The 24,752-nt window shown below is 39.0% G+C and overlaps 2 protein-coding genes across 2 annotated transcripts in view; both read left to right on the top strand.

Moving 5' to 3' along the window:
• LOC146790058 (uncharacterized protein C16orf96-like) overlaps nucleotides 1–24,752 on the top strand; it is a 346,006-nt gene that overhangs the window by 42,185 nt on the left and 279,069 nt on the right. The window contains exon 2 of the mRNA XM_085628406.1: nucleotides 8,322–8,426. Coding sequence (XP_085484532.1) covers nucleotides 8,322–8,426 — 105 coding nt within the window. The remainder of the gene's footprint in view (nucleotides 1–8,321; nucleotides 8,427–24,752) is intronic.
• LOC146790059 (uncharacterized) overlaps nucleotides 11,210–24,752 on the top strand; it is a 28,796-nt gene continuing 15,253 nt past the window's right edge. Inside the window, exons 1-2 of the mRNA XM_085630058.1 lie at nucleotides 11,210–11,319; nucleotides 15,241–18,367. Of these exons, the coding sequence (XP_085486184.1) occupies nucleotides 15,284–18,367 (3,084 nt within the window). The 5' untranslated portion in view covers nucleotides 11,210–11,319; nucleotides 15,241–15,283. The remainder of the gene's footprint in view (nucleotides 11,320–15,240; nucleotides 18,368–24,752) is intronic.

Genomic DNA, 24,752 nt, shown 5'->3' with positions numbered 1-24,752 from the left:
ACAACAACCTATTCAGTAATTCTAAGATCCACATACACATCAACTCATTCACCAACAGTCCTATACAGTCACTCATACATGTACTCACTCATCTTATGTACTCATACACCTATACATCCTGTTACACAACGCCACTCATCCATAAAGTTACTCACACACATAGTCACTCATGCTAATAAAGAATCAAACATCCATTTACTTGCATATACAGTTATACACACACCACCACACTTACTTCTACAGAAACTTACACATACTTAGTCTTTTAAACAATCACTTATAGAAACACATACTTATTCATAAAGGAACTCTTTCAATCTCTCACTCTCACATATACTCACTTATATACACCAATAGTCACATATACTAGTTTAAAACATATGTAGTTACTCATAAAGACACTATTGAGACAGTCATTCACTCACTAACACACCCATGCACACACTCATCCACCCATACAGTCCTGCACACATGCTGTCTTCAACACATAAAAACAGTGAGTCACTCATTCATACACCTTTCACTACGTAATACCCCCCACTGAACCATACAGACACTCAGACACTCATACTGATACTCAAAAAACCAACTAATAACCTATATAGACATTCATGTAGCTACTCACCAACCCATGCAGCCACTTATACACAAAGTGAGAGACTGATACCGATATTTACATATTTAAACATTACTCACTAAGCCATGTATTCACTAAGATACACTTAATCAGTCAGTTATACAATCAATTTTTCAAAAACAAATCATCCATTTAGACACTTATATTCCCATTTATTCTTCCATCGACCTTGAGATATACATATATAAAACATATGTAATTTTCAGAAAAACACACATTCACTGGATGATGTCATCAGTGATGTCATCAGTGATGTCATTTGAGATGTCATCAGTGATGTCATGAGTGATGTCACTGACCATGTCATGAGTGATGTAATATGTGACGTCATCAGCAGTGCATTGCGGGCGCGCAAGTTATAGTTAGCTGAACTAACTATAACGGGGGAATTTCAATGGTTTTGTACGAGTGAAAAGTCCAGCTAACTATAACGCCCCTGAAACCTATGGTTTTTTCAGTGATTATATATATATATATATATATATATATATATATATATATATATATATATATATATATATATATATATATATATATACTGCCCCTCTGTCAGTTTGTGCAGCTTCTTCTCACCAATTAGGGGACCGAAATACACCACATGGATCTGGGTAGTCAGTGGCTGCAGCATGCGTCGCTGGGGCTATGGTGTTCCCACCTCAATGTGTGGGTGCTGAGGTTGCCTAATGCAGAGTAAGGCTGTTGGTCCCCAGTGGGTTGTCTGGGTTTTGGTCCAAGATTCCCACTCTGACATTAGGGGTGCATATCATCATGTAGTTACGTCATCCTTGAGCCACGCAATGGGTCGCAAGGGTGACGCACATACTAAGTAAGATTTATCAAGCCACGGAAGGCCACCTTGTGTGGCCCTGCATGGCTTAAAAAATCTAGAGAAATGCAGACATTTGATTGACACTTTAAAAGCAAGCTGTCAGATTTTCTTTTGTTTGTTTGGTCTTTGGCCCAGCAAGGCATTGCACTGGCCACTATTAAAGGTTAGTTGTTGGCCCTTTCAGCCTTTCTGTGTTTTCCAGACTAATCGGCCTTGTTTAAGTCACCAGTTGTGATGAGGTTTGTAAAAGGTTTGTCACACATGTTTCCTCCCACTGTGATGCCACTGTGGGACCTTATTTTGGCCTTTACTTTCCTCTTGTGTATGCCCTTTGAGCTAATGCATAACTGTTTGCAGCATCTCCTGACTTTAAAGGCTGTTTTCTTCATCATGATTACTTCAGCTCTTCGAGTGAGTGAGTTTAAGGCAGTGCTAGTGCAACCACCCCACAGCACCTTTTTCCCTTTGTAGCCCAGAGTCATGAATCCTTTCCACCTTGGGCAATCTGTCATCCTGTCAGAGTCCTTTATCCCCCTTCATTGTTCGAAAGAGGAGGAAAGGTTTCATCTGTTGGATTCTAAAAAGGCGGGCAATCAGCTTTTTGTGGGGCTCTCTCTAGGGCAAAGAAAGGTAAAGTGGTGGATACTCCTTTGTATCAGGATGTTACGCATTAGCCAAAAAAATAGCCTTCAGAAAGACTGAGGGCCCCATCCACCAGGGCAAGGCTACCACCACTCTGTTGCCATGCAGTGTGCCTGTCCTTGACATCTGCCAGGCTGCAAAGAAGGTGTCACTAATAATTCTCCGATACTCAGCAAGCCTAGTTTTCTTCACCTCCGCACTCACACCCTTGCTCACCCACTTAGGAAGCCAAACTGGGTTTAATTTCGAAACTGCTAATCTCCCCCTTAAGGCTTCAAAAGGAGACTTTTGGGAAATCGCATTGGGATCTGTACGATGTGCCCACCAAGTCTCTCTCAACACTTCACTAAAAGAGACCTTAGAATCAAGTGCCCTTTGAGCACAACTCTTGACAACTCTATTCATTCTCTCCGTGAGACCATTGGCTTGCGGAGAATATAATGCAGTCTTCTGATGAACTTTGCCTAGACCTTCAAGAAAATCTTGCATCTCTTGGGAGACGAACTGCACACCATTGTCAGTGACCAGAAACCTGGGTACACCTTCAGAAACAAAAACATTCTTAAGGAATTCAACCACTGACTTAGAATTAACCGTACCCATACACTTGGTAATCACCCACTTAGAGGTATAATCCACCAAAAGCACAACAAACCTCTCTTGGGAAGGCATTAACTCCAAAGGACCCATGATGTCTAACCCCAACTTGGTCCAAACTGCATCCGGCACATCCACAGGCGAAAGGGGAACTTGATTGGTCACATGAGACTTGTCATTGATGGCACATAAGTGACAGTCTTTAACCACTGACTCCACCATTTGATCCATTCCTGGCCACCAGTACCTCTCTCTGACTCGTGCTTTTGTGAGACTTCTTCCAAGATGTCCCTCATGGGACAGATTCATTACCTTATCTCTAAGAATATCAGGCGGGACCATCCTATCTCCCCTCAGCAACTTACCTTCACAAAAAATCAAATCATCCCTTACACACCAATATGGTTTCACAACAGGATCAAGATCTTTGTAGCTTGGCCACCCTTTAGCTATGATCCCTTTTACAAAAATAAATGCCTCATCTTTAGCAGCACCAGACAACCACTCTTCCTCTGAGAGCGGATCTTCCATCACCCAAATCACATACACTGACTCATCATTCAGTTCTTCCCCACTTGCTGGTAACCTGGACAAACAATCAGCTGACTTGTTGTTTAAACCTGAAATGTAGTGCATGCGAAAATTAAACACCTGTAGCCCTTTACTCCATCTCTTAAGCCTAGGAGTCAAGTGGTCACTCTGATGACTCGAGAAAATCTGAACAAGAGGGCGATGATCAGACTTCACTTCAAATGGCATCCCCCATAAATAAAACTTTAAATGGTGTATTGCCCAATACACACTCAACGCCTCTCTCTCAATACAAGAATAGTTAACCTCCGCATCTCTAAGAGCCCTGGAGGCAAATGCCACAACCTTCTCTTCCCCATCCTCCACCTGCGAAAGTACTGCCCCCAATCCCTTGAGTCTCGCATCAGTCGTAAGAATAGTTCTCAGTTTCGCATCAAAATGACCTAAAGTAGGCATAATTCCTATTTCTGACTTGACCAAATTAAAAGCCTTTTCACACTCTGGTGTCCAAGCAAAATGCACTCCCTTCCTTAGTAAGACTCTGATTGGCTCAACAACACTGGCAAACCCTCTCACAAATTTGGAGTAAAACTCCGCCATACCCAGAAAATACCTAACCTGCTCCTTGTCCTGCGGTGCAGGGGCCTTCACAATACTCTCAGCTAACTTAAGTTTGGGTTGTATACCCTCTCCAGAAATAACGTGTCCTAGATAAGTCACAGATTTTAACCCTATTCGACACTTATCTTTCTTAAGAGTGAGCCCTCTTTCTCTCAATTTGCACAACACAGATCTCAAAACCTTCTCATGCTCACTCTCACATTTCCCAGAAGCTAAAATATCGTCTTTAAAAAACAAGACATTAAGAAGATCTCCAAGTACCATCTTCATTATCCTTTGGAAACAAGCCGCCGCCGAAGCCAACCCAAAAGGCATCCTTAAAAATTGATACGCCCCCAAAGGAGTAATAAAAGACGTTAAATGATTGGAATCCTTGTGAAGTTTGACCTGATGATACGCGGACGACAAGTCTAACACACTAAAAATCCTAGCTCCCTACAACAAACTTATGCATTCAGAAATGTTTGGAAGACGTTGCTGATCTACGCAGATCCATTCGTTCAATCCGCGCAAGTCCACACACATCCTCACAGCAGATCCACCATCCTTGGGTGCCAAAACCACTGGAGACAGCCACCCTGACGCCTCAATTTCCTCAATCACCTTCAAATCCAGCAATCTCTTCAGCTCCAGCCTCAATGGCTCCACCATCAAATTTGGCACCCTGCGTACCTTGTGCACACAAGGCTTTGCCGAATTTTTCAAAATAATCTGATGTTCAAAACCATTCAAACAACCTAGAGTATCCGAGAACACTTCCGGAAAGTCTTTGACATACTTCTCACTAACATCCACATCATCAATCGATTACATTTTCCCACGTAAACTCTCACACATCTCATCCATCAACATGACTTGATCCCTTGGGTTGGTGGCATTGGGATTTAAAACTATTCCTAAGTCACGTTGATGCCTCCAGCCAAGAAGATTATCTCCCCTCACAGCAATATAAACTTTGCCTGTTGTTTCCCTCTGGTTAAATACAATCTTAGCAGTTATGTATCCGACAATGTCTACACGGGAACCTCCGTAACTAAAAGGAGCAATATCCGGAGGCTGCAACTTCACACTCTCCAGTCCAACCACCTCATCCCAAATTTTGTTTCCAATCAGTGTGAATGGAGAGCCAGAGTCAGCGATGACAGTGAAGTTGTTATCATCAACAGAAATGTCACAAAAAGGCATAGTGACTTTTCCAGAATCAACCTTGCCTTCCTCTTCCGAAATATTAGATATGACTAGAGTACGAATCATGTCAGAAGGGTTCTCTACATTGTGGCTTTTTCTCGAGGACTTGCAAACTCGGGCATAATGTCCTTTGATTCCACAGTTTAATCATATTGAGTCTCTGGCATAACAGTTGGGAAAACTTGAGGAATGAGAAAAACTTCCACATCTATAGCAGCGTACTCTCCGAATATCACTGTTATTCTTCTCACGATCAAAAACACGCTGTTGTCGAGGATCATGCTCATTTCGCAGTTGGGTTTCTTTATCTTTATTACCTGTGGTACACGATTGAGTGTTCCTCAAGGCACTTTTATTCTTTAATCCTAACGACACTTTAGCAATGCTCTCAGAGAAATCAGTCTCATCGTCACACTCCGACATGGAGTGGACACTTCCTTGGCCTTTCTTCGTATTTTCACTATGAGTTTGGTTACTATCCTCTTGGTCTTTCCTGATCTCTTTCACCCAAGAGGAAGTATTTTCATTCCCTTCCACAATTGCAATTGCTTCAGTCAGTGAAGGATTTTTAGACAATAACTTTCCCTGTACCCTTGAACTGTTGGTGCACCTTACAAGCTGATCCCTTACCAAGGAATCCGACAAATCACCAAAATCACACGTACGTGCTAATGTCTTTAAAGAAGCAACGTAAGTTCCAACCCGTTCTGCAGGACCCTGAACCCTTGTGAAGAATCTATGACGTTCCAAAACAACGTTAATACGCGGTCCAAAATATTGTTCCAACATCGTCATGGACATTTCATAGACATCCGATGGTTCTCCATCTCCACTACCAATAGTTAGAGGATCCATGCTGTCATAACTGTTTCTGCCTTCAACACCTAGATTATGCAATAGTATGGCTTGTTTCCTTACAGCAGAAAAATGTCCCCCCCCAATGGCTACTAGATAAGAGTCGAATAAATTCCTCCATCTCTTCCAAGGAAGGAGAGGTTCACCCTTCTCGGATAAAAATGCTGGGGGTTGAGACATGCTGGTGGAAGTGGCCATATTTTGTATGTTTGTATAGTACCCAAAATATAAGAAAATCAAACACTCAAAAATCAAAGGCAAATGTCTCACCTTAAGAGTTCTCTACTATCACGATGCCAGTATTGATGTGAGGGCGTGTATCTTGTTTTAGAACAAGAAAAATCACTTGATGAAGGCAAAACGCGATGTGTAGCGTGTAGCCCAATCCAAAATGGCCGCCACGCTTAATGACGCTATGCACAACGTAACGCGAGCGTCAGCGTCACAATGCGTCAACCTCAACGCGACTGAGAAGTTCATGGACAAGACGCTGCGCTTGAAGAAATGGTAACCATGGAGCCAGCAGCGCGCGTTGGTGCTCGTGAGACAGTTGAAAACAAGTAAGCAAACAACGGTTTACTTATCGTGTATCAGCAAAATCCTTGATGAAAATTTCAATCGCCATCGAAATTTCGCTGTAGTCGTAGTAGTTGGTTGGCTGTAAATTCGATGAGTTGTTGCCAAAAGAACGGCACTAAAACCATAAATCCAGAGAGTTATCCATTGAAGCCAACCACTATTTGGGTTCGCAGGGGAATCGGTGGTTGTGGCTTGTCCCCAATCAAGCAACTCGTCGCCAGTAATAAATCCAGATAGTTTGTTGTAGTCCAAAGGAAAGCTTTATTATCTTCAACCACATACAGGTCTCACCTACAGGTCAACTCTTCAGTGCCTCCTTTGTCAGAATGCCGGTCTCATCATGGAACCATGAGACCCACATTCTGTCACCAGGACAACCACTGACATTTAACTCAACACATAATAATACAAGTAAATTACAACAGTCACATGGTCACAAAGCACTACTGCCTTGACAACCAAGTCCAACAGGAAGAGCATTTCACCTGTTTGGTCCTGTGGGACTTTTTGGTCTGAGCACACTCCACCTTGGGAGGTACTGCTTTGTTATCCGTTGTAAAGAAGAGGAACCTGTGCTAGAAATATTGATCAGAAGTTACTTACCTTCAGTAACGCTTTTTCGGGTGGGTACTATATCTAACTACAGATTCCTCATCCCCCTCCCACCTCGCTGTTCTGTGGGGTGGCCTCTTTTTAACATCTAACAAGGTCCCAAATCATCACATTGGTACCAACAATTGTTCACGCTCCCATCTGAGGGCTTTGAAAGGAAAAATAGGAAACTGATGCCAGTGTGCAGTTGTGGTGCTTATATGCGGCTCCGCTCTGACACTTTCGGGGTGATACAGAGCCAAGGCGGAGCCACATGACACCACCCAGTAGTGCATGGGAGCATTGATCGAGAGAGGTTTCCGGATCCAGTTTGGCACATGAGGAGTATTGCAAGGGGAGGAATCTGCAGTTAGATAGAATATCCAACAGAAAGAGCGTTATTAGAGGTAAGTAACTTAGTCTTCATCAAAATACCATGACAAAGCTAAGAGGTGCGAGTCCAGGCTAGGAATAGAGCCACAGTGATGAGAGACATGGAAAGGGAAAATGTGAAAATTGGAAGAGAGAGAGCGAGGTCGAAACTGAAAGGAAACAGAAAATATTGGGTATAAAAAGTGGGGAAGAAAGAAAAAATAAAGGGGTTGAAGGAAGGAACCGTCCTTCACTCACAAGCACCCTTGGTATAGGTCAACCTCAGCACTCAAGCAGTACTTTTTTCTTGTTTTGCGTTTTTTCTTGAGTGCCCCTTTTGGAACCACCAGGAAAACATTTTGATTTTCAGACAAATTCTTTAATAAATGTGCTGTAAAATTAACTAATTGGCCCTATTTTTTATTTTTATTTTTTTAAACAAAAAAAGTTCTTAGGAGGGGAATGCTACTGCAGAACAAACAGCCCATCCTGAAATTTGTAGGGACGATCAAACCCATTCTCTTTGCTCTCTCGATGACTTAGAGGTATAGTAAGATGGGGCATTTTATTTTTCTGACTGATCCCTGGTTCCTAACTTATGTGTTACGTTTTTCTACACCCTGTGAAAGACTGATTTTCCATCTAGCCTTCCCAGATTATTGCCTACTGTACCTTGCTTGGTCTACATTTTACCTATTGTACTCTGGTTAGTTTGATAAAGATTTGCTTATTGCAAGTGTGTTTTGTTTTCTAAATCCAAAATGATGGCACATTATGGTAATGAGCTGCCATGTTGTGTTATTGTTGGTACTGTCCTTCACAAGGACAAGCCCTGTGTCATGTTCCCTGTAAAATTACCAATCTGATATTTTCTTCCAGGCCATGGCGGCTTTTCAGGAACTGCTCAACACTTTCAACAACTTGAGGAACCGAACCAATGACATTCTGACGGACCTGGATACATTGAAGGGTAACGTTGGAAAAGTAAGTCCTGCATTGTGTGCTTTGGAGACAAAAAAAAAAGGCGAATGGCTTTGGTAACTTCTGTCGCCGTGTCATCCTTGGATAAGGTGGCCACAGATCAATTTCATGGTCTTTCACCATTGGATGAATGTTGCTAGAAATACAATTTAACTTCTCCGATCGCAGGATCACATGGTGGATCCTTTCTCACAGGTGGGACTAATCGAATATGCACATACTAGTGCTCTGGGGCAGATGATAACTGGTCCTTCTTTTTCTTCTTTACAAGACCATACCCTACAGTCCTTATCCATTTTCTAAAAAAATATTATGCTTCTCTGTGTCAGTGAACACAATCTGAAACAATGTAAAGTAGTGTAGGAAGCAGGCCCCGTTCACCACGATTAAACTGGAGTACTTGAAGGACTCCACGTTGTGGCATTGAGAGAAAACAGGAAGTTACATCAGACAGAAAGGTTGCAGAAGCGTTTGTGTGAGGAGGGCTAAATAGCAGACCTATAGAAAGCGAGGAAGTACTTTCTTTGACTACATAAATGTACATCCTGCAGGAGACTTGGAGTCAACAGGAGACCTTGAGAAAATAAGGATTACCTGCAGAAAGCAGTCCAGAACCCTTAGGTTGCTTGTGCAGGCCTGGGGAAGTAGCCCAGGGCCAGCAGAGGGCATGATGCTTCCAGGAAAACTAAGTCCCAATAGGGAATGTATCAGCTAGAGATGCTGGGGAGTATTTAATGCTGTTTTTAAGTTAGAGGACCCAGGGACCAATTGGATGACAGACCAGAAAAGATTTGGTACCTGAATATTCAGTTTTAAATATTATGCCACAAAAATAAAATAGCCAAAATATTGAATACTAAAATAAATTGAAGTTAAGTATATATATGTATATGTATATATATATATTACCTACTGGCGGTCGCCAGTAGGTAGTTATAGTTAGGACCACGTTTCCATAGGAAAACCTCAACATTCTATTTTGAATAACTTTGGCGCCGGTCGATGAATCCTCGCGAATTTCTAAAAATAGGTGGGGCGCTACGCTCCGCTCCTACCCTGAAAGTCTCGGGGGGATCCGTCAAGCGGGGGCAGAGATAAAAGGGGGGTCCCAAAACGCGTTTTTCCCATGCATTTTTCCATAGGACCTTTAGAACGAGCTACAGCCCGAACGGCTGAACAGAATTACTCAAAATTTGGCAGAGAGGTAGTCCCTAGGTCAAGGAAGTGCCTTTTGTAGGTTTGGTGTAAATCTGTTCAGTAGATTCTGAGAAAATAGCCTTTAAATCAATATATATATCTGAGCCAGCTTACGGTACGCTTACCGTACGCTTACGGTAAGCGTACGGTGGCGTGCGCGAGCGCGATTCTGATTGGCTCTTAGATCTTAGTAAACATTCGAATCGGCCGAAACCAGGAAGCGGCGGCCGCCATTTTCTGTTTCACTCTGAAAAAAAAAAGAGTGAAAAGAAGAAAAGGGGGCAATGAGGAGAGTTACAGACCCCCTAACATTTGTAAGGGGGTCAAAGAAGGACAGAAAAGTACAAAAAAAACATTAATTGATTTTAAAAAAAATCACGGGGTACGCTTACGGTAAGCGTACGGTAAAAAAAAAAAATAATAAATAAATGAAAATCAGATTTAAGAGTTTAGAAATTAGGGAGCTCTAAAAAGAGCTGTTGTGTTTATGGAGTCATTTTTTTAGTGGTACCTACAAGTAAGTACCGATGCAGAGTCTAAGGTTCAAGAGGAAGACTCTGTTCCCTTCATCATTGAAGTGCACACCATCTCCTCTATAAATGTCTTGCATGTTGTAACGCAAGTTGTTGTGGTAAATGGCACCCATACCATAGTCACGGAGGAAAGCAGAAACAGATTTGTTGACGTGCTTTCTTGCTTTGTCAATCTGTGGACAGAAATGATTGGACCAGTTCCATTTTTGCCTTTGGCATATGTTGGAAAACACAAAGGCAGTTTTAGGGAAAAGTGTAAACAGTTGTGCAAAGGTGTCCTTCATAAGCATTTCCAGACCTACCCCAGTCAAAGTGCCTAGGTCATTGCCACCACAGTGCACTATTATGAGGTCAGGGTGTTGGATTTGAATGAAGGATTTCACCAATGGCATCAATTGGTGCCACTTTAACCCTCTCTGACCAATCCATTTAATGTCTACATTTGGCAAAGCAAGGTCTCTCACCATATCTGTTTTCTCTGCAAACTTTTCACTCCAGAAGACATAGCTGTGCCCTACAATCCACACTGTGAACATCTTCAAAGGAGAACTGGATGCACTCAGGAGGTGTCTTTCAGTAGAATGGCAATATGAAAAGAAAGACAGTTTGGAAATGGAGGCATACATATTTTTTTAAAACAAAAAGAACTGATTGGCTGTTTCATACCATTCCAGAATAAAAACTAGGCTGTATGTGAAAATTAATAGAAACATGTTTTTAATTGGTACAAAAAAATGTGTAACCAAAGAACAGTACTTTGGATTTGCTGTTAGGTTTGAAAAGTCAAGCACTCTTGCTCTGTGGAATTGAAACATTGTGTGTCGAACTTCTGACCTAACTGCACACAGCAGTGTTCCATGAGCTGTTGCTATGGTAGCAGGCAGAAGTCAAGTTGGGGGAAGGGTACTAGGCAGAAGTCAAGTTGGGGGAAGGGTACTGTTGGAAAAGGGTTGGTTTTCAACCAATAGAAATGTGTGATTACATGTGAAAAAAAAGGGGGAAGCACTGAGATTTGAAACTTACATGTATATGTGTGGAAAAATAGAGGGAAAGTTTGCCATTATCTGGTTCTGCTGAGAGGAGAGAGGTGAACACAACAGAGATCCTGGCTCTGATAATCTGCTGTTTGAGTGCCACATTTCTTTCACAACTAACTAATTTAAAAGGTGAGTTTACAGTTTGAGAGGGGATGTATGTGGTAACTTAAGAAATGAATAATAGAAATGGGAATTGTTTTTGTTGTAGTTACATAATGTGTCAGTCTGTAAAAGTGATTTCAAATTGAAAAAAGAGATATACACTTGCCCCCGAAAAAAAAAGAGCAGTAAGTGTGCTTTCAAATTGGCAAAGAAATTTCGTTTTGGCACTAATGTGAAAACATGACTCTGTGTGCATAGAAGAATTATAGGCAGAAATGTATTGCGTCTTGCTCTGGTGATTTCACAGTTGCAGTAGATGGAAAAGAGGAGCGAATTTTTGGGGGAAGAAGCAGAGGTTTAGCACACACCCATGTGCTTGCCATGTATAGTCATGCACAGTAATTAGAAGCGAGTGGGGTTTTCAGGTTTAAGTCTGTAATGCAAATACATTCAGCATCACTAAGGCTGGTTGCCCCTGCTGGAGTGTAGGCAGTCACAGAGAATACACACGGTGGTGGTCTGAAAAAAAAACAGCTTGGACATGTGCATTTAAATAAATTTTAAAAAAAGGTTTCAGAATGTGTCAGTCTGTAAAAGTGATTTCAAAGTGTAAAAAGAGATTTTCACTTGGCCCGAAAAAAAAAGAGCAGTAAGTGTGCTTTCAAATTGGCAAAGAAATTTCGTTTTGGCACTAATGTGAAAACATGACTCTGTGTGCATAGAAGAATTATAGGCAGAAATGTATTGCGTCTTGCTCTGGTGATTTCACAGTTGCAGTAGATGGAAAAGAGGAGCGAATTTTTGGGGGAAGAAGCAGAGGTTTAGCACACACCCATGTGCTTTCCATGTATAGTCATGCACAGTAATTAGAAGCGAGTGGGGTTTTCAGGTTTAAGTCTGTAATGCAAATACATTCAGCATCACTAAGGCTGGTTGCCCCTGCTGGAGTGTAGGCAGTCACAGAGAATACACACGGTGGTGGTCTGAAAAAAAAACAGCTTGGACATGTGCATTTAAATAAATTTTAAAAAAAAGGTTTCAGAATGTGTCAGTCTGTAAAAGTGATTTCAAAGTGTAAAAAGAGATTTTCACTTGGCCCGAAAAAAAAAGAGCAGTAAGTGTGCTTTCAAATTGGCAAAGAAATTTCGTTTTGGCACTAATGTGAAAACATGACTCTGTGTGCATAGAAGAATTATAGGCAGAAATGTATTGCGTCTTGCTCTGGTGATTTCACAGTTGCAGTAGATGGAAAAGAGGAGCGAATTTTTGGGGGAAGAAGCAGAGGTTTAGCACACACCCATGTGCTTGCCATGTATAGTCATGCACAGTAATTAGAAGCGAGTGGGGTTTTCAGGTTTAAGTCTGTAATGCAAATACATTCAGCATCACTAAGGCTGGTTGCCCCTGCTGGAGTGTAGGCAGTCACAGAGAATACACACGGTGGTGGTCTGAAAAAAAAACAGCTTGGACATGTGCATTTAAATAAATTTTAAAAAAAAGGTTTCAGAATGTGTCAGTCTGTAAAAGTGATTTCAAAGTGTAAAAAGAGATTTTCACTTGGCCCGAAAAAAAAAGAGCAGTAAGTGTGCTTTCAAATTGGCAAAGAAATTTCGTTTTGGCACTAATGTGAAAACATGACTCTGTGTGCATAGAGGAATTATAGGCAGAAATGTATTGCGTCTTGCTCTGGTGATTTCACAGTTGCAGTAGATGGAAAAGAGGAGCGAATTTTTGGGGGAAGAAGCAGAGGTTTAGCACACACCCATGTGCTTGCCATGTATAGTCATGCACAGTAATTAGAAGCGAGTGGGGTTTTCAGGTTTAAGTCTGTAATGCAAATACATTCAGCATCACTAAGGCTGGTTGCCCCTGCTGGAGTGTAGGCAGTCACAGAGAATACACACGGTGGTGGTCTGAAAAAAAAACAGCTTGGACATGTGCATTTAAATAAATTAAAAAAAAAAGGTTTCAGAATGTGTCAGTCTGTAAAAGTGATTTCAAAGTGTAAAAAGAGATTTTCACTTGGCCCGAAAAAAAAAGAGCAGTAAGTGTGCTTTCAAATTGGCAAAGAAATTTCGTTTTGGCACTAATGTGAAAACATGACTCTGTGTGCATAGAAGAATTATAGGCAGAAATGTATTGCGTCTTGCTCTGGTGATTTCACAGTTGCAGTAGATGGAAAAGAGGAGCGAATTTTTGGGGGAAGAAGCAGAGGTTTAGCACACACCCATGTGCTTGCCATGTATAGTCATGCACAGTAATTAGAAGCGAGTGGGGTTTTCAGGTTTAAGTCTGTAATGCAAATACATTCAGCATCACTAAGGCTGGTTGCCCCTGCTGGAGTGTAGGCAGTCACAGAGAATACACACGGTGGTGGTCTGAAAAAAAAACAACTTGGACATGTGCATTTAAATAAATTTTAAAAAAAAGGTTTCAGAATGTGTCAGTATGTAAAAGTGATTTCAAAGTGTAAAAAGAGATTTTCACTTGGCCCGAAAAAAAAAGAGCAGTAAGTGTGCTTTCAAATTGGCAAAGAAATTTCGTTTTGGCACTAATGTGAAAACATGACTCTGTGTGCATAGAGGAATTATAGGCAGAAATGTATTGCGTCTTGCTCTGGTGATTTCACAGTTGCAGTAGATGGAAAAGAGGAGCGAATTTTTGGGGGAAGAAGCAGAGGTTTAGCACACACCCATGTGCTTGCCATGTATAGTCATGCACAGTAATTAGAAGCGAGTGGGGTTTTCAGGTTTAAGTCTGTAATGCAAATACATTCAGCATCACTAAGGCTGGTTGCCCCTGCTGGAGTGTAGGCAGTCACAGAGAATACACACGGTGGTGGTCTGAAAAAAAAACAGCTTGGACATGTGCATTTAAATAAATTAAAAAAAAAAGGTTTCAGAATGTGTCAGTCTGTAAAAGTGATTTCAAAGTGTAAAAAGAGATTTTCACTTGGCCCGAAAAAAAAAGAGCAGTAAGTGTGCTTTCAAATTGGCAAAGAAATTTCGTTTTGGCACTAATGTGAAAACATGACTCTGTGTGCATAGAAGAATTATAGGCAGAAATGTATTGCGTCTTGCTCTGGTGATTTCACAGTTGCAGTAGATGGAAAAGAGGAGCGAATTTTTGGGGGAAGAAGCAGAGGTTTAGCACACACCCATGTGCTTGCCATGTATAGTCATGCACAGTAATTAGAAGCGAGTGGGGTTTTCAGGTTTAAGTCTGTAATGCAAATACATTCAGCATCACTAAGGCTGGTTGCCCCTGCTGGAGTGTAGGCAGTCACAGAGAATACACACGGTGGTGGTCTGAAAAAAAAACAACTTGGACATGTGCATTTAAATAAATTTAAAAAAAAAGGTTTCAGAATGTGTCAGTCTGTAAAAGTGATTTCAAAGTGTAAAAAGAGATTTTCACTTGGCCCGAAAAAAAAAGAGCAGTAAGTGTGCTTTCAAATTGGCAAAGAAATTTCGTTTTGGCACTAATGTGAAAACATGACTCTGTGTGCATAGAAGAATTATAGGCAGAAATGTATTGCGTCTTGCTCTGGTGATTTCACAGTTGCAGTAGATGGAAAAGAGGAGCGAATTTTTGGGGGAAGAAGCAGAGGTTTAGCACACACCCATGTGCTTGCCATGTATAGTCATGCACAGTAATTAGAAGCGAGTGGGGTTTTCAGGTTTAAGTCTGTAATGCAAATACATTCAGCATCACTAAGGCTGGTTGCCCCTGCTGGAGTGTAGGCAGTCACAGAGAATACACACGGTGGTGGTCTGAAAAAAAACAGCTTGGTTTCATAATGTGACAGTTTGTTATACAGATTTTCACTTGCCCAAAAAAAAAGAGGAGTTTGTGTGCATTCAAATTGGCAAAGAAATTTCGTTTTGTGACTATTGTGAAAAGAAATGTAGTAATATATTTAAATACAATAAAGGATTTTTTTTTTAGTTTTTTTGCAGGTATTGCTGAAGAACAGTGAACAAAATTTAAGATGCCTACAAAATCTCGAGTTCAAAAAACGCTAAAAAAAAAACTATATTTGAAGACAACTGGAGGACCAAAGTTAGTAGAAGATGCTGATGTAGGGAAAAAGAAAAAATCTTCTGGTAAGCAAAAAAAACAATTTATAAACAAATTATTCAAAACAAAGAAAAATGTACAAAATGTCTGTTGTCGGAAAAATGTAAAAAAACCTACAGAACAGCAAAAAATTGAGGATTTAGTTAATGCAAATATACCTTCTGCAATTGAAAAGTTTAACATAAACAGAAAAACAGCATTTAAAGAGATACGTAGAAAAATGTTTCAGAGAAGAGTTATGTCCAATTTGATAAAGGATATAAAGAAATATAAGCAAAAGGCTAAATATTACAAGAGAAAAAAAGAAATTGAAGCCATTGCAGCAAAAGCATTAGAATTAAAAAGGAAACTATTCATTTTAATTTTGAATAGGATGCGTACATTAGATAAAATGGTTAATGTACTGAAATCACAAAGCAAAAGCAAAAGAGTAGTGAACAGAACAAACTTTTGTAAAGTGTTTTTAGGAAAGTGGATGCATAGCTCAAGTAGTGAACCTTTTTTTAATGAAGAGAGCTATTTTCAAAGTAATAGTTTGCTGCATGCAGTTGACACCAGAGGTCGTTCATACGAAGTAAAAAATGGTTGCATAATGGAGAAGGAGATAATGGTTCCAAGAGATGAGGTACAAGTGATGGCAGATGAGGCAATGGGGAGACGTCCTAAAGCCCCAGTGTACACTTGGAATTGTAGTAGTATTTGCACTGTGCGTCAGGAATCTATTGACAGATTTCGAGAGTTTCTAAGAGAATATAGTAAAAAAAGTGTAAAACAAAAGATTAAGGTGCTTCAAAGTCTGGATCCATGCAGAGTGAGAGAGAATACTGGTTTGCAGGGTCATTCTCTTGCTTGTCTATCTAGAAAAGTGTGCAATAGTGTTTTCCATCATTTTAGGATGCTGGCTGTTCATCATACTGAAATGAGAAAGTTTGTGAGACGGTTGTATTTTGCCAAAAGTCCAGCAATAAAGTTAAATGAATTGAATAGGGCTCTGTTCCGAGGAACGGTATCAGATGTAGAGAAGGTTGTTGATGAAATTCAGTTTTGTTACTTTGGTCCTGAACAAAACAGTGCAGAGAAGGACACAGTAAATGAGGCAGAAGTGGAAGAGAATGTAGAACCTTGTGTAAGTAAGACATTTAATGATCACATAACAAAATTTGCAATAGTCTCTAATGAAAGACCAAATGTTACTTGTATTTGTTGCCGCAGAACTCATTATAGAAAACAAACTAGGAATGTTGATCTCTACAGAAAGAGTGAAAATGAAGATAATTATAAGTGGATGGATTTTGCAACATATATATTTCTTGAAAATTGTTTTGAATTGGGTGAAGATCAGCGTATTTGTAAATACTGCTACAACAAGTTAGAGGAAAATAGAATGCCGACCAGAGCTGTACATAATAATTTAGAATTGGATGCTATTCCTGCTGAACTTTCTGAATTAAATACATATGAGTCTATACTCATTCAATGTGTTCATCCGTTCCAGACCATAGTACGTATGGAGCCCAAAACTGGTAAATTACCTCCTTCAGATTTACTGAGAGGTTTAAAAGGTAGAGTGGTGTATTTGCCCTTGGATTTGAAAAAAAATATGGAAACTATTGATGCGGATACTTTGGAAACTGAACCATTAATTATTCTGGTTAATGGTGTACCTACAAAGAATAAGAAGATTTGGCAGGAGCTGGTAGATGTGCGGAAAGTACAAAGAGCAAATTTGTATTTGAAAAAAAATAACAAATGGTATGAATCAATTTATATAGTAGAAGAAGAAGAAGAAGAAGATTTACAAGGAGATACAGAAACACCAAGTGGACAAATTGAAAAAGTGGACAAGTCAAAGGAAGAAGAAATTTATGAACATTTTAGCATACATCCTCTCCATTCGAAAGAAGTTATGGGAGACAATATTGATCTCTTTCAGATGAAGAAAGCAAAAGGAAATCCCGTGAGTGTATGGGAGGAGAGCTTGGAAGCTCGATGTTTTCCCCAGCTGTTTCCTAAAGGAAAAGGAGGACGATACGATGAACGTCCAGAACAGATTCCAGCTTCAGAGTATCGGACTACAAGACTATATGCTGAAGATCCCAGATTTCGACAAAGTATCCCTTATTTGTTCCATCTTTTATTTGAAAGCGACTTGTCTGCACTGTCTTATGCAGTAAATCACATTTTAAAAAGTGGAGTACATTTACAAAATGTGTCTGCTAAGGATTTTATGGAGAAAGTGCAGCACCGAGATGATCATTTGGAAACACAACTGATCAATCTGATGGCTTGTCAGCGTGGGACAAATGAATATTGGTACCGACGCCATGGTGAACTAAAATGCATGTTACGCAATTTAGGAACACCAACATGGTTCCTTACCCTAAGCTGCGCCGAGTACGCTTGGGATGATTTACTGGATTTTCTACGAGAGGCCAATTCAAACATTGAAAACATCGAATACAAGACAGCAGGAGAACTGTGCTCATTGGATCCGGTTAATGTTTGCAGATATTTCAATCATAGATTTGAGGCTATGATGTCCTTCATCTGCAATAAAAAAAATCCACCCCTTGGAGAAGTAGTGGATTTCTTTTGGAGAAAAGAGTACCAGGCAAGAGGTGCTCCTCATATTCATATGCTGCTGTGGATCAAGGATGCCCCAAAGTTTGGAACAGATACTGATGAAGCAGTGTTATCTTACATTGAAGAATATGCAACATGTGCTATACCTAAAAGCACAGAAGAAAAAAAGTTAAAGGAGCAAGTTCTACGTTTCCAAAGTCATCGGTGTGGAAAATACTGTCGACGGAAATACAAGAGCAAAGAAAAATACTACACTAAATGTCGATTTGGATTTCCTAGACCTGTTCTTACAAATGGAAGAGTCAACAGTTTTATGTCAGCTGTGAGACATACTATCACAAGAAAATCACCTAAGAATACCTACAACCTTAAAAGAAAAGAAGAATCTAAAAATATAAATGACTACAACCCAGTCATTTTATCCATGTGGAACGCTAACATGGATATACAGTATGTTGCTGACAATTCCATTGCTGTTGCTCGATATGTAACGTCTTACATTACGAAATCAGAAAAAACAGAATTGAAGGAAATGTGGGAAGAGATTTCTCACGAGAAGACTGTCAGTAAGAAGCTGTACAGTTTCAGTTTGAAGATGTTATCGCATCGAGAAATTGGATCCTACGAATGTTCAGATAGATTATCTTCTGCAAGTCTCTACTCGAAGTCAAGAAGAATAATTTGGGCAAGTTTAGGCCTTGCAGCAATGAGAAATCGGGTACTGAAATCTGTTGGAGAAATTGAATATTTGGCACAGTTCGAACCTGAAAGTACAGATATATTGAAAACAAACATGTTGGACACATATTATCCCAAGAGAAGTCATCATCTGGAGAACATGTGTCTCTATGAAGTGCTGCAGAACTACATTTATTCACGGAAAGCTGCAGAAGACATCAATAATGGAAAATATAAAGTCGTTGGTGAAGAAGGATGTTTGGTGAAGCAAACCAAAGGAAGTTTGATAAATCACCGGAAGCTGAGTTGCGACACTACCGACAAGAAAGAATTTTACTACTTGGCTCTTTTACAGTTGTTTAAACCATGGCGTTCAGAGGATGAACTACTGGGAGAATTCCAGAGCTATGAAGATTCTTTTAATGCTTGCAAAGACAGCATACAATGCAGTACATTCTCAACTTATCTGCAAATGTTAAATGAAGAAATTGAACAGGAAACTACAATTGCAGCAGAAATAGCTAGAGACAGTTCTCAGGACAGCCAAAGTTCAGGAACATACAGTCAAGATCCCCTAGGACAACCAATCGTTGAAAATGAAGCATCAATAGCCATGAATGAAGTGGAAACGGCTATGAATCAAGCTCAAGAAGAATTTATAGACTTAGAAAATTTGGAAAGACAACTGAATCAAGAGCAGCAACAAATTTATGAAGAGATCAAAAACAAAATTGATCACGGATTTCTACATGAAAAAAAAGAGTGCTCATGCACATCATTTCATCCAATCAGGATGTATGTAAGCGGACAAGCTGGCACTGGAAAAAGTTTCCTAATTAAAGTCATCAGAAGCTACCTAAAGCAAAAAACGGATTCTACTTTGTCTTGTGTGGTTACTGCTCCAACTGGGTTAGCAGCATATAACATAAAAGGAATCACCTTACATCGTTTGCTAATGTTACCAGTGGAGCATGAGAACAAAATACAATTCAACAAGCTAACTGGAGAAGCATGCTTGGAAGTTTCAAGAGTATTGAAGAAGATGCAAGTTCTCATTATTGATGAGGTGAGCATGGTATCAAACTTAATGCTTGCCTTTGTGCATTTAAGAATGCAGCAAATTTTGAAGACAGACTATGACGTGTTATTTGGTGGAAAACACGTCATAGTTTTTGGGGATCTTTTGCAACTTACTCCGGTTAAAGGACAACCAGTGTTTAATACTGTGACACATGAAGACACGAAGAAGTCATTGGGAAGCATTGGAAATACAAATATTTGGTCCTTCTTTGAGTACAAGGAACTTACAACTAATATGAGGCAAGCAAACGATGAAGAATATGGAAGTATTCTGAAAGATATCAGGATTGGACTACTCACAGAAGTTGGGAAAAAAGCATTACAGAGTCGGCTGTTACATAACTTATTTCCAAATGAAGAAATAGTTGCAGAGAAAATATACAAGAATATTGCAGAAAACAAAAGTGTCATCTGCTTAATGCCAACTCTACGTGAATGCTCAATATTTAATGAGGAGCTTTTGAAATTGGAAAAGGAAGAGATCAGGAAATTGGAAGCAGTGGACAAAATTGAGGATGGAAGAATTACTGTCACAGTAACAGGCAAACTGAAAAATAAATTGGACTCACTAGAGAAGAACATCTCCAAAACAGCAGGATTAGAAAAAAATCTATATGTTTGCATGAACTGTAGAGTGTTTTTAAGGAGAAATTTGGATGTTGAAAAAGGCTTAGTAAATGGAGCGATGGGAAGAGTTGTGGGTTTTATTAATTATCAGAAAAAAGATGGAATTGAATGGTTAAAAATAAAATTTGATCAGATAGAGGAAGTTAAAGACATTTGTCGTTGTTCAGTTCGTTTCATGCTTGTGAAAGACTTATATGTACGTAGGAAGCAGTTTCCGTTTTCACTAGCATATGCTGTAACTATTCACAAGTCTCAAGGATTGACTGTAGATTGTGCATTTGTGAACATTGGATCTAGTGTGTTCAAAGAAGGTATGGCATATGTTGCTTTGTCACGAGTCAAAACATTATCAGGTTTATTCATGATAGACTTCGATGACTCAAAAGTTAGTGCTGATACAAACTGTGTAAAGGAGTATAATAGATTAAGAAGAAGCTATGCTCCTCATTTAGGTCAGTATCCTGTGTTGGAGAAACGTGTAGTTTCTCGTAAAAGGAGAAATGAGAATATCTGTAATGAAGATGTAGAGAGGAGGAAAAAAAAGAGGAGTGATGTAATTGCAAGCAGAAAGAATAAGGAAAATGAAGAACAGGTTGTAGGATGTCATTTTGAAAATAGCTCTGGTGTCAACTGCTACGCAAATGTAGTGCTGAATGTTGCATTTTATCTGGAAAGTTTGCAAGAGCAGATAATAATAAATCAGGGAAAAAGATTCTGTTCAGAGCTCAGTCTCCTTTTTCAAAAGCTGAGTAAAGATAAAACTCAAATAGAAAGTGCTACTGATATTAGAAAACTTTTAGATGTATGTTCAGGACGAACACAGTTTTCTCAAAATGAACAGCAAGATGCTCACGAATTTTTGATGTATTTTCTTCAGGTAGTGGAAGAAGAAGGAGTTCCCATTGACATTTTTTTTGGTCTCTCTTATAAATGGGAACATAGTTGTGATAATTGTTATAATATAAGTGGTTCTATTGTTGATAATGAAAGGTTTATTTATTTGACATTGCCAGAGAGTAAAACAGTCACTTTTGCAAACTTAGTTAAAGATGCTAATCATAGCATGAAATGTGGTGAGTGTAATTCTGACATGTTATCAACATTAATTTTAAGGGAATACGGACAGTATGTAATTTTAATGATGCAACGATGTAGAGCTGATGGATCAAAATTGGATACTTTAATAAAGAAGTTTACAGGACAGCAATTATCAATTTCAGGAAAAACTTTTGTAACTGTTGCAATAATTTTCCATGATGGACCTACTGTTACTTCTGGACATTACACAGTTTATCTTAAATGTGAAAAAGGCTGGACACTGTGTAATGATTCCCAATTGATTTTCAAACAACGTTTGCCTTTTGATTTAGCAAATTCCTATCTAATCTTCCTGAAACCTAAATTTTAGACAGACTTGGCAAGATCTGGACAAAATAATTTTACCATTTTACAGGATTACCATTGCAATTTTGTAGAAAAAAGATTTTTAAAATTATCATTTGGCCTAAAGGAAAGATAACCAATTGTAATGTGGACTTTTTAAATTTTTAATGCAATTTTGAAAAACCAATAATTTAGAGCTTATCGGTAACTTCTGCACATTTTAAATTTTGGAATGTTATTGGACTGCCATTGGAAATTTTTTCAAAAATGATTTAAAAAATTACTATTTGGCCATGTGGAAAAGTAAGCAATTCTATTGTGGACTAAATAAATTATTCAAAAAATTTTCGTGAACCAAAATGTTACAGAGAATCGGTGAGATCTGGACAGATTAAACTTTAGAATTTTAATGGTTTTCCCTTGGAAATTTATTCCAGGGAAAGAATAAAAAATACTATTTGGCCTAAAGGAAATAAAATCAGATGTATTTTGGAGTTATTTGAGATATAATATTGTGAATGTACTTCTGAAACAAAAATATCAGACGGTATTTTAAAGAAAAAAGTATTGTTTTTTGATGACATTTTTTTAGACTAATATGCATTTCTGTAATGATAAGTTTAAATGAGAAGAGATTCTGGGCTTTTTTAATACAATCTTTGAGATTGTTAATTTTTTTTGCCCGCTGTAAAATGATGAATGCAATTGCTTTCACAATTTATAGTGAAATGCAATATATTCTGAAAACAGCAAAAATAAGGCAAAAATTATTTTTTGGTAAAAAATGTAAATATGTGTACTGTATTATAAATTGTTATAAAAATATTAATACTTTTTTCTTTTTTTCCAGATCGATATAGAAAATTTTCGAAAACTACAACCATTTTAAAAACTATTTTTTAAAAAAACAAATGAATAAATATTTCTTTGAGTGAGTATGGTAAGTCAATAGTAATAATTGTAGTCTCTCAAAGACCTTGTAATGTGATAAATTATTTTTAGTGTTTTTTTAAAAAAAAAAAAAAAAATTACGCGTACCGTACGCGTACGGTAAAAAAAAAATTAAAAAAGTTTTTAAAAACATGTAAAAAAAAGATGAAAGATAAGGTTGGCTCTTAAAAGAACCGTTGTGTTCATGCAGGGACAGAGGAAAGAAAGATTGGGAATATTAGACAGTACGACAAGTGTGCTGATCTATTTTACTGTTCACCAGGGAAACACTGGTCTCCCTATAAGTAATTAGATCGTGACAAGTGGCGCACCGTACTTCAACCCTCGCAAACCGAGGATTAATTTCCAGAGGGCCAGCAAAAGGAGATTCTCCCCCCACAGATGAAGGGCTCACCTGACCTGCAGAAGAAGGAGTCAGCCCTGCAGATGATGGTCCAGGCTGAGCTGCTGTGGATGTACTGGCTCGTCTTTCTGAAGAGTTACCTCCAAAAAGATGACCATGTGTCCTTCTGTGTACATCCTGGAGGTGCCTCATCATGGTGTGATTCCCAAAGGAATACTTCCTGTTAGGATTACCTCTAGAAAGTACACGCTTACACAGCTTGCAAGTAACTAAGGGTGCATTCACCTTTTGCTGGCCTTCTGGAAAAGTAAAATAATCCCAAACATAAGAAGGCTTTACTTTCCTCGCTCTCTGCCTCAAGACAGTGCTGCTGGTGCTAGCCTCACTCTCAGAAGGGCTCTGCTGTTCTGCCATCGTATCCCAAAGACAAACCAGCTCCTTCTTCCAAGGGATCACAAGCAGAAATGAGGGGAATGGGTGTGGTGTAGGAGAGTTCTAGAACTGAAAGTAGTTTCCACCAATCAAAAGTTGTGTTTCATGATCACATGACCTACCGTACGCTTACGGTACGCTTACGGTACGCTTACGGCAAAAAGTACGCGTGCGCGTAAAAAAGACACGCGCTTGCGCGCATGCGCATAACAGTCATTTCCCGGCACTTCCGCGTAACGTGCGCGTGTTGCGTAAGCGCGCACGCGTCCCACGCGCAGTACGCGCGGCTACGCAAAGTACGTAACTATGCGCAAGCAGCGTAGATAGATTACGGACGTTGCGTAAACCGTACGCTTACCGTGAGCTTACGGTACGCGTACTATAAAAAAAAAAAAAAAAAAAAAAAATCTGGAAATAAATTTTACATGTTTATTTTAAAAAATATATATAAAAAAAATATTTAAGGATTTTAAAAATTAAAGCATAGTCTTTATAAAAGATAAGAAAATTAAAATAAAAATATGTTTGAAAAAAATGAAGAATATAAAAAAAAAATAGCATTTAAAAAACCTTGCAAATTCACTGAAAAAACCATGGGTTTCACACACGTTATAGTTAGGAATTAGCATTTAAAAAACCTTGCAAATTCACTGAAAAAACCATGGGTTTCACACACGTTATAGTTAGGAATTAGCTTTTAAAAAACCTTAGAAATTCACTGAAAAAACCATAGGTTTCACACACGTTATAGTTAGGAATTAGCATTTAAAAAACCTTAGAAATTCAGTGAAAAAACCATAGGTTTCACACATGTTATAGTTAGCTGGACATTTTACTCGTAAAAAACCAATGAAATTGCCCCGTTATAGTTAGTTCAGCTAACTATAACTCGCGCGCCCGCAATGCACTGCTGATGACGTCACATATTACATCACTCATGACATGGTCAGTGACATCACTCATGACATCACTGATGACATCTCAAATGACATCACTGATGACCTCACTGATGACATCATCCAGTGAATGTGTGTTTTTCTGAAAATTAAATATGTTTTATATATGTATATCTCAAGGTCAATGGAAGAATAAATGGGTATATAAGTGTCTAAATGGATGATTTGTTTTTGAAAAATTGATTGTGTAACTGACTGATTAAGTGTATCTCTCACTTTGTGTATAAGTGGCTGCATGGGTTGGTGAGTAGCTACATGGGTGTCTATATAGGTTATTAGTTGTTTTTTTGAGTATCAGTCTGAGTGTCTGTATGGTACGGTGGGGGGTATTACGTAGTGCATAGATG

Source organism: Triturus cristatus, chromosome 10 (assembly GCF_964204655.1).
Source record: "Triturus cristatus chromosome 10, aTriCri1.1, whole genome shotgun sequence".
NCBI classification, from domain to species: domain Eukaryota; kingdom Metazoa; phylum Chordata; class Amphibia; order Caudata; family Salamandridae; genus Triturus; species Triturus cristatus.
Note: the sequence above shows the minus strand (reverse complement) of the source record. Positions and strands in the feature narration are given on the sequence as shown.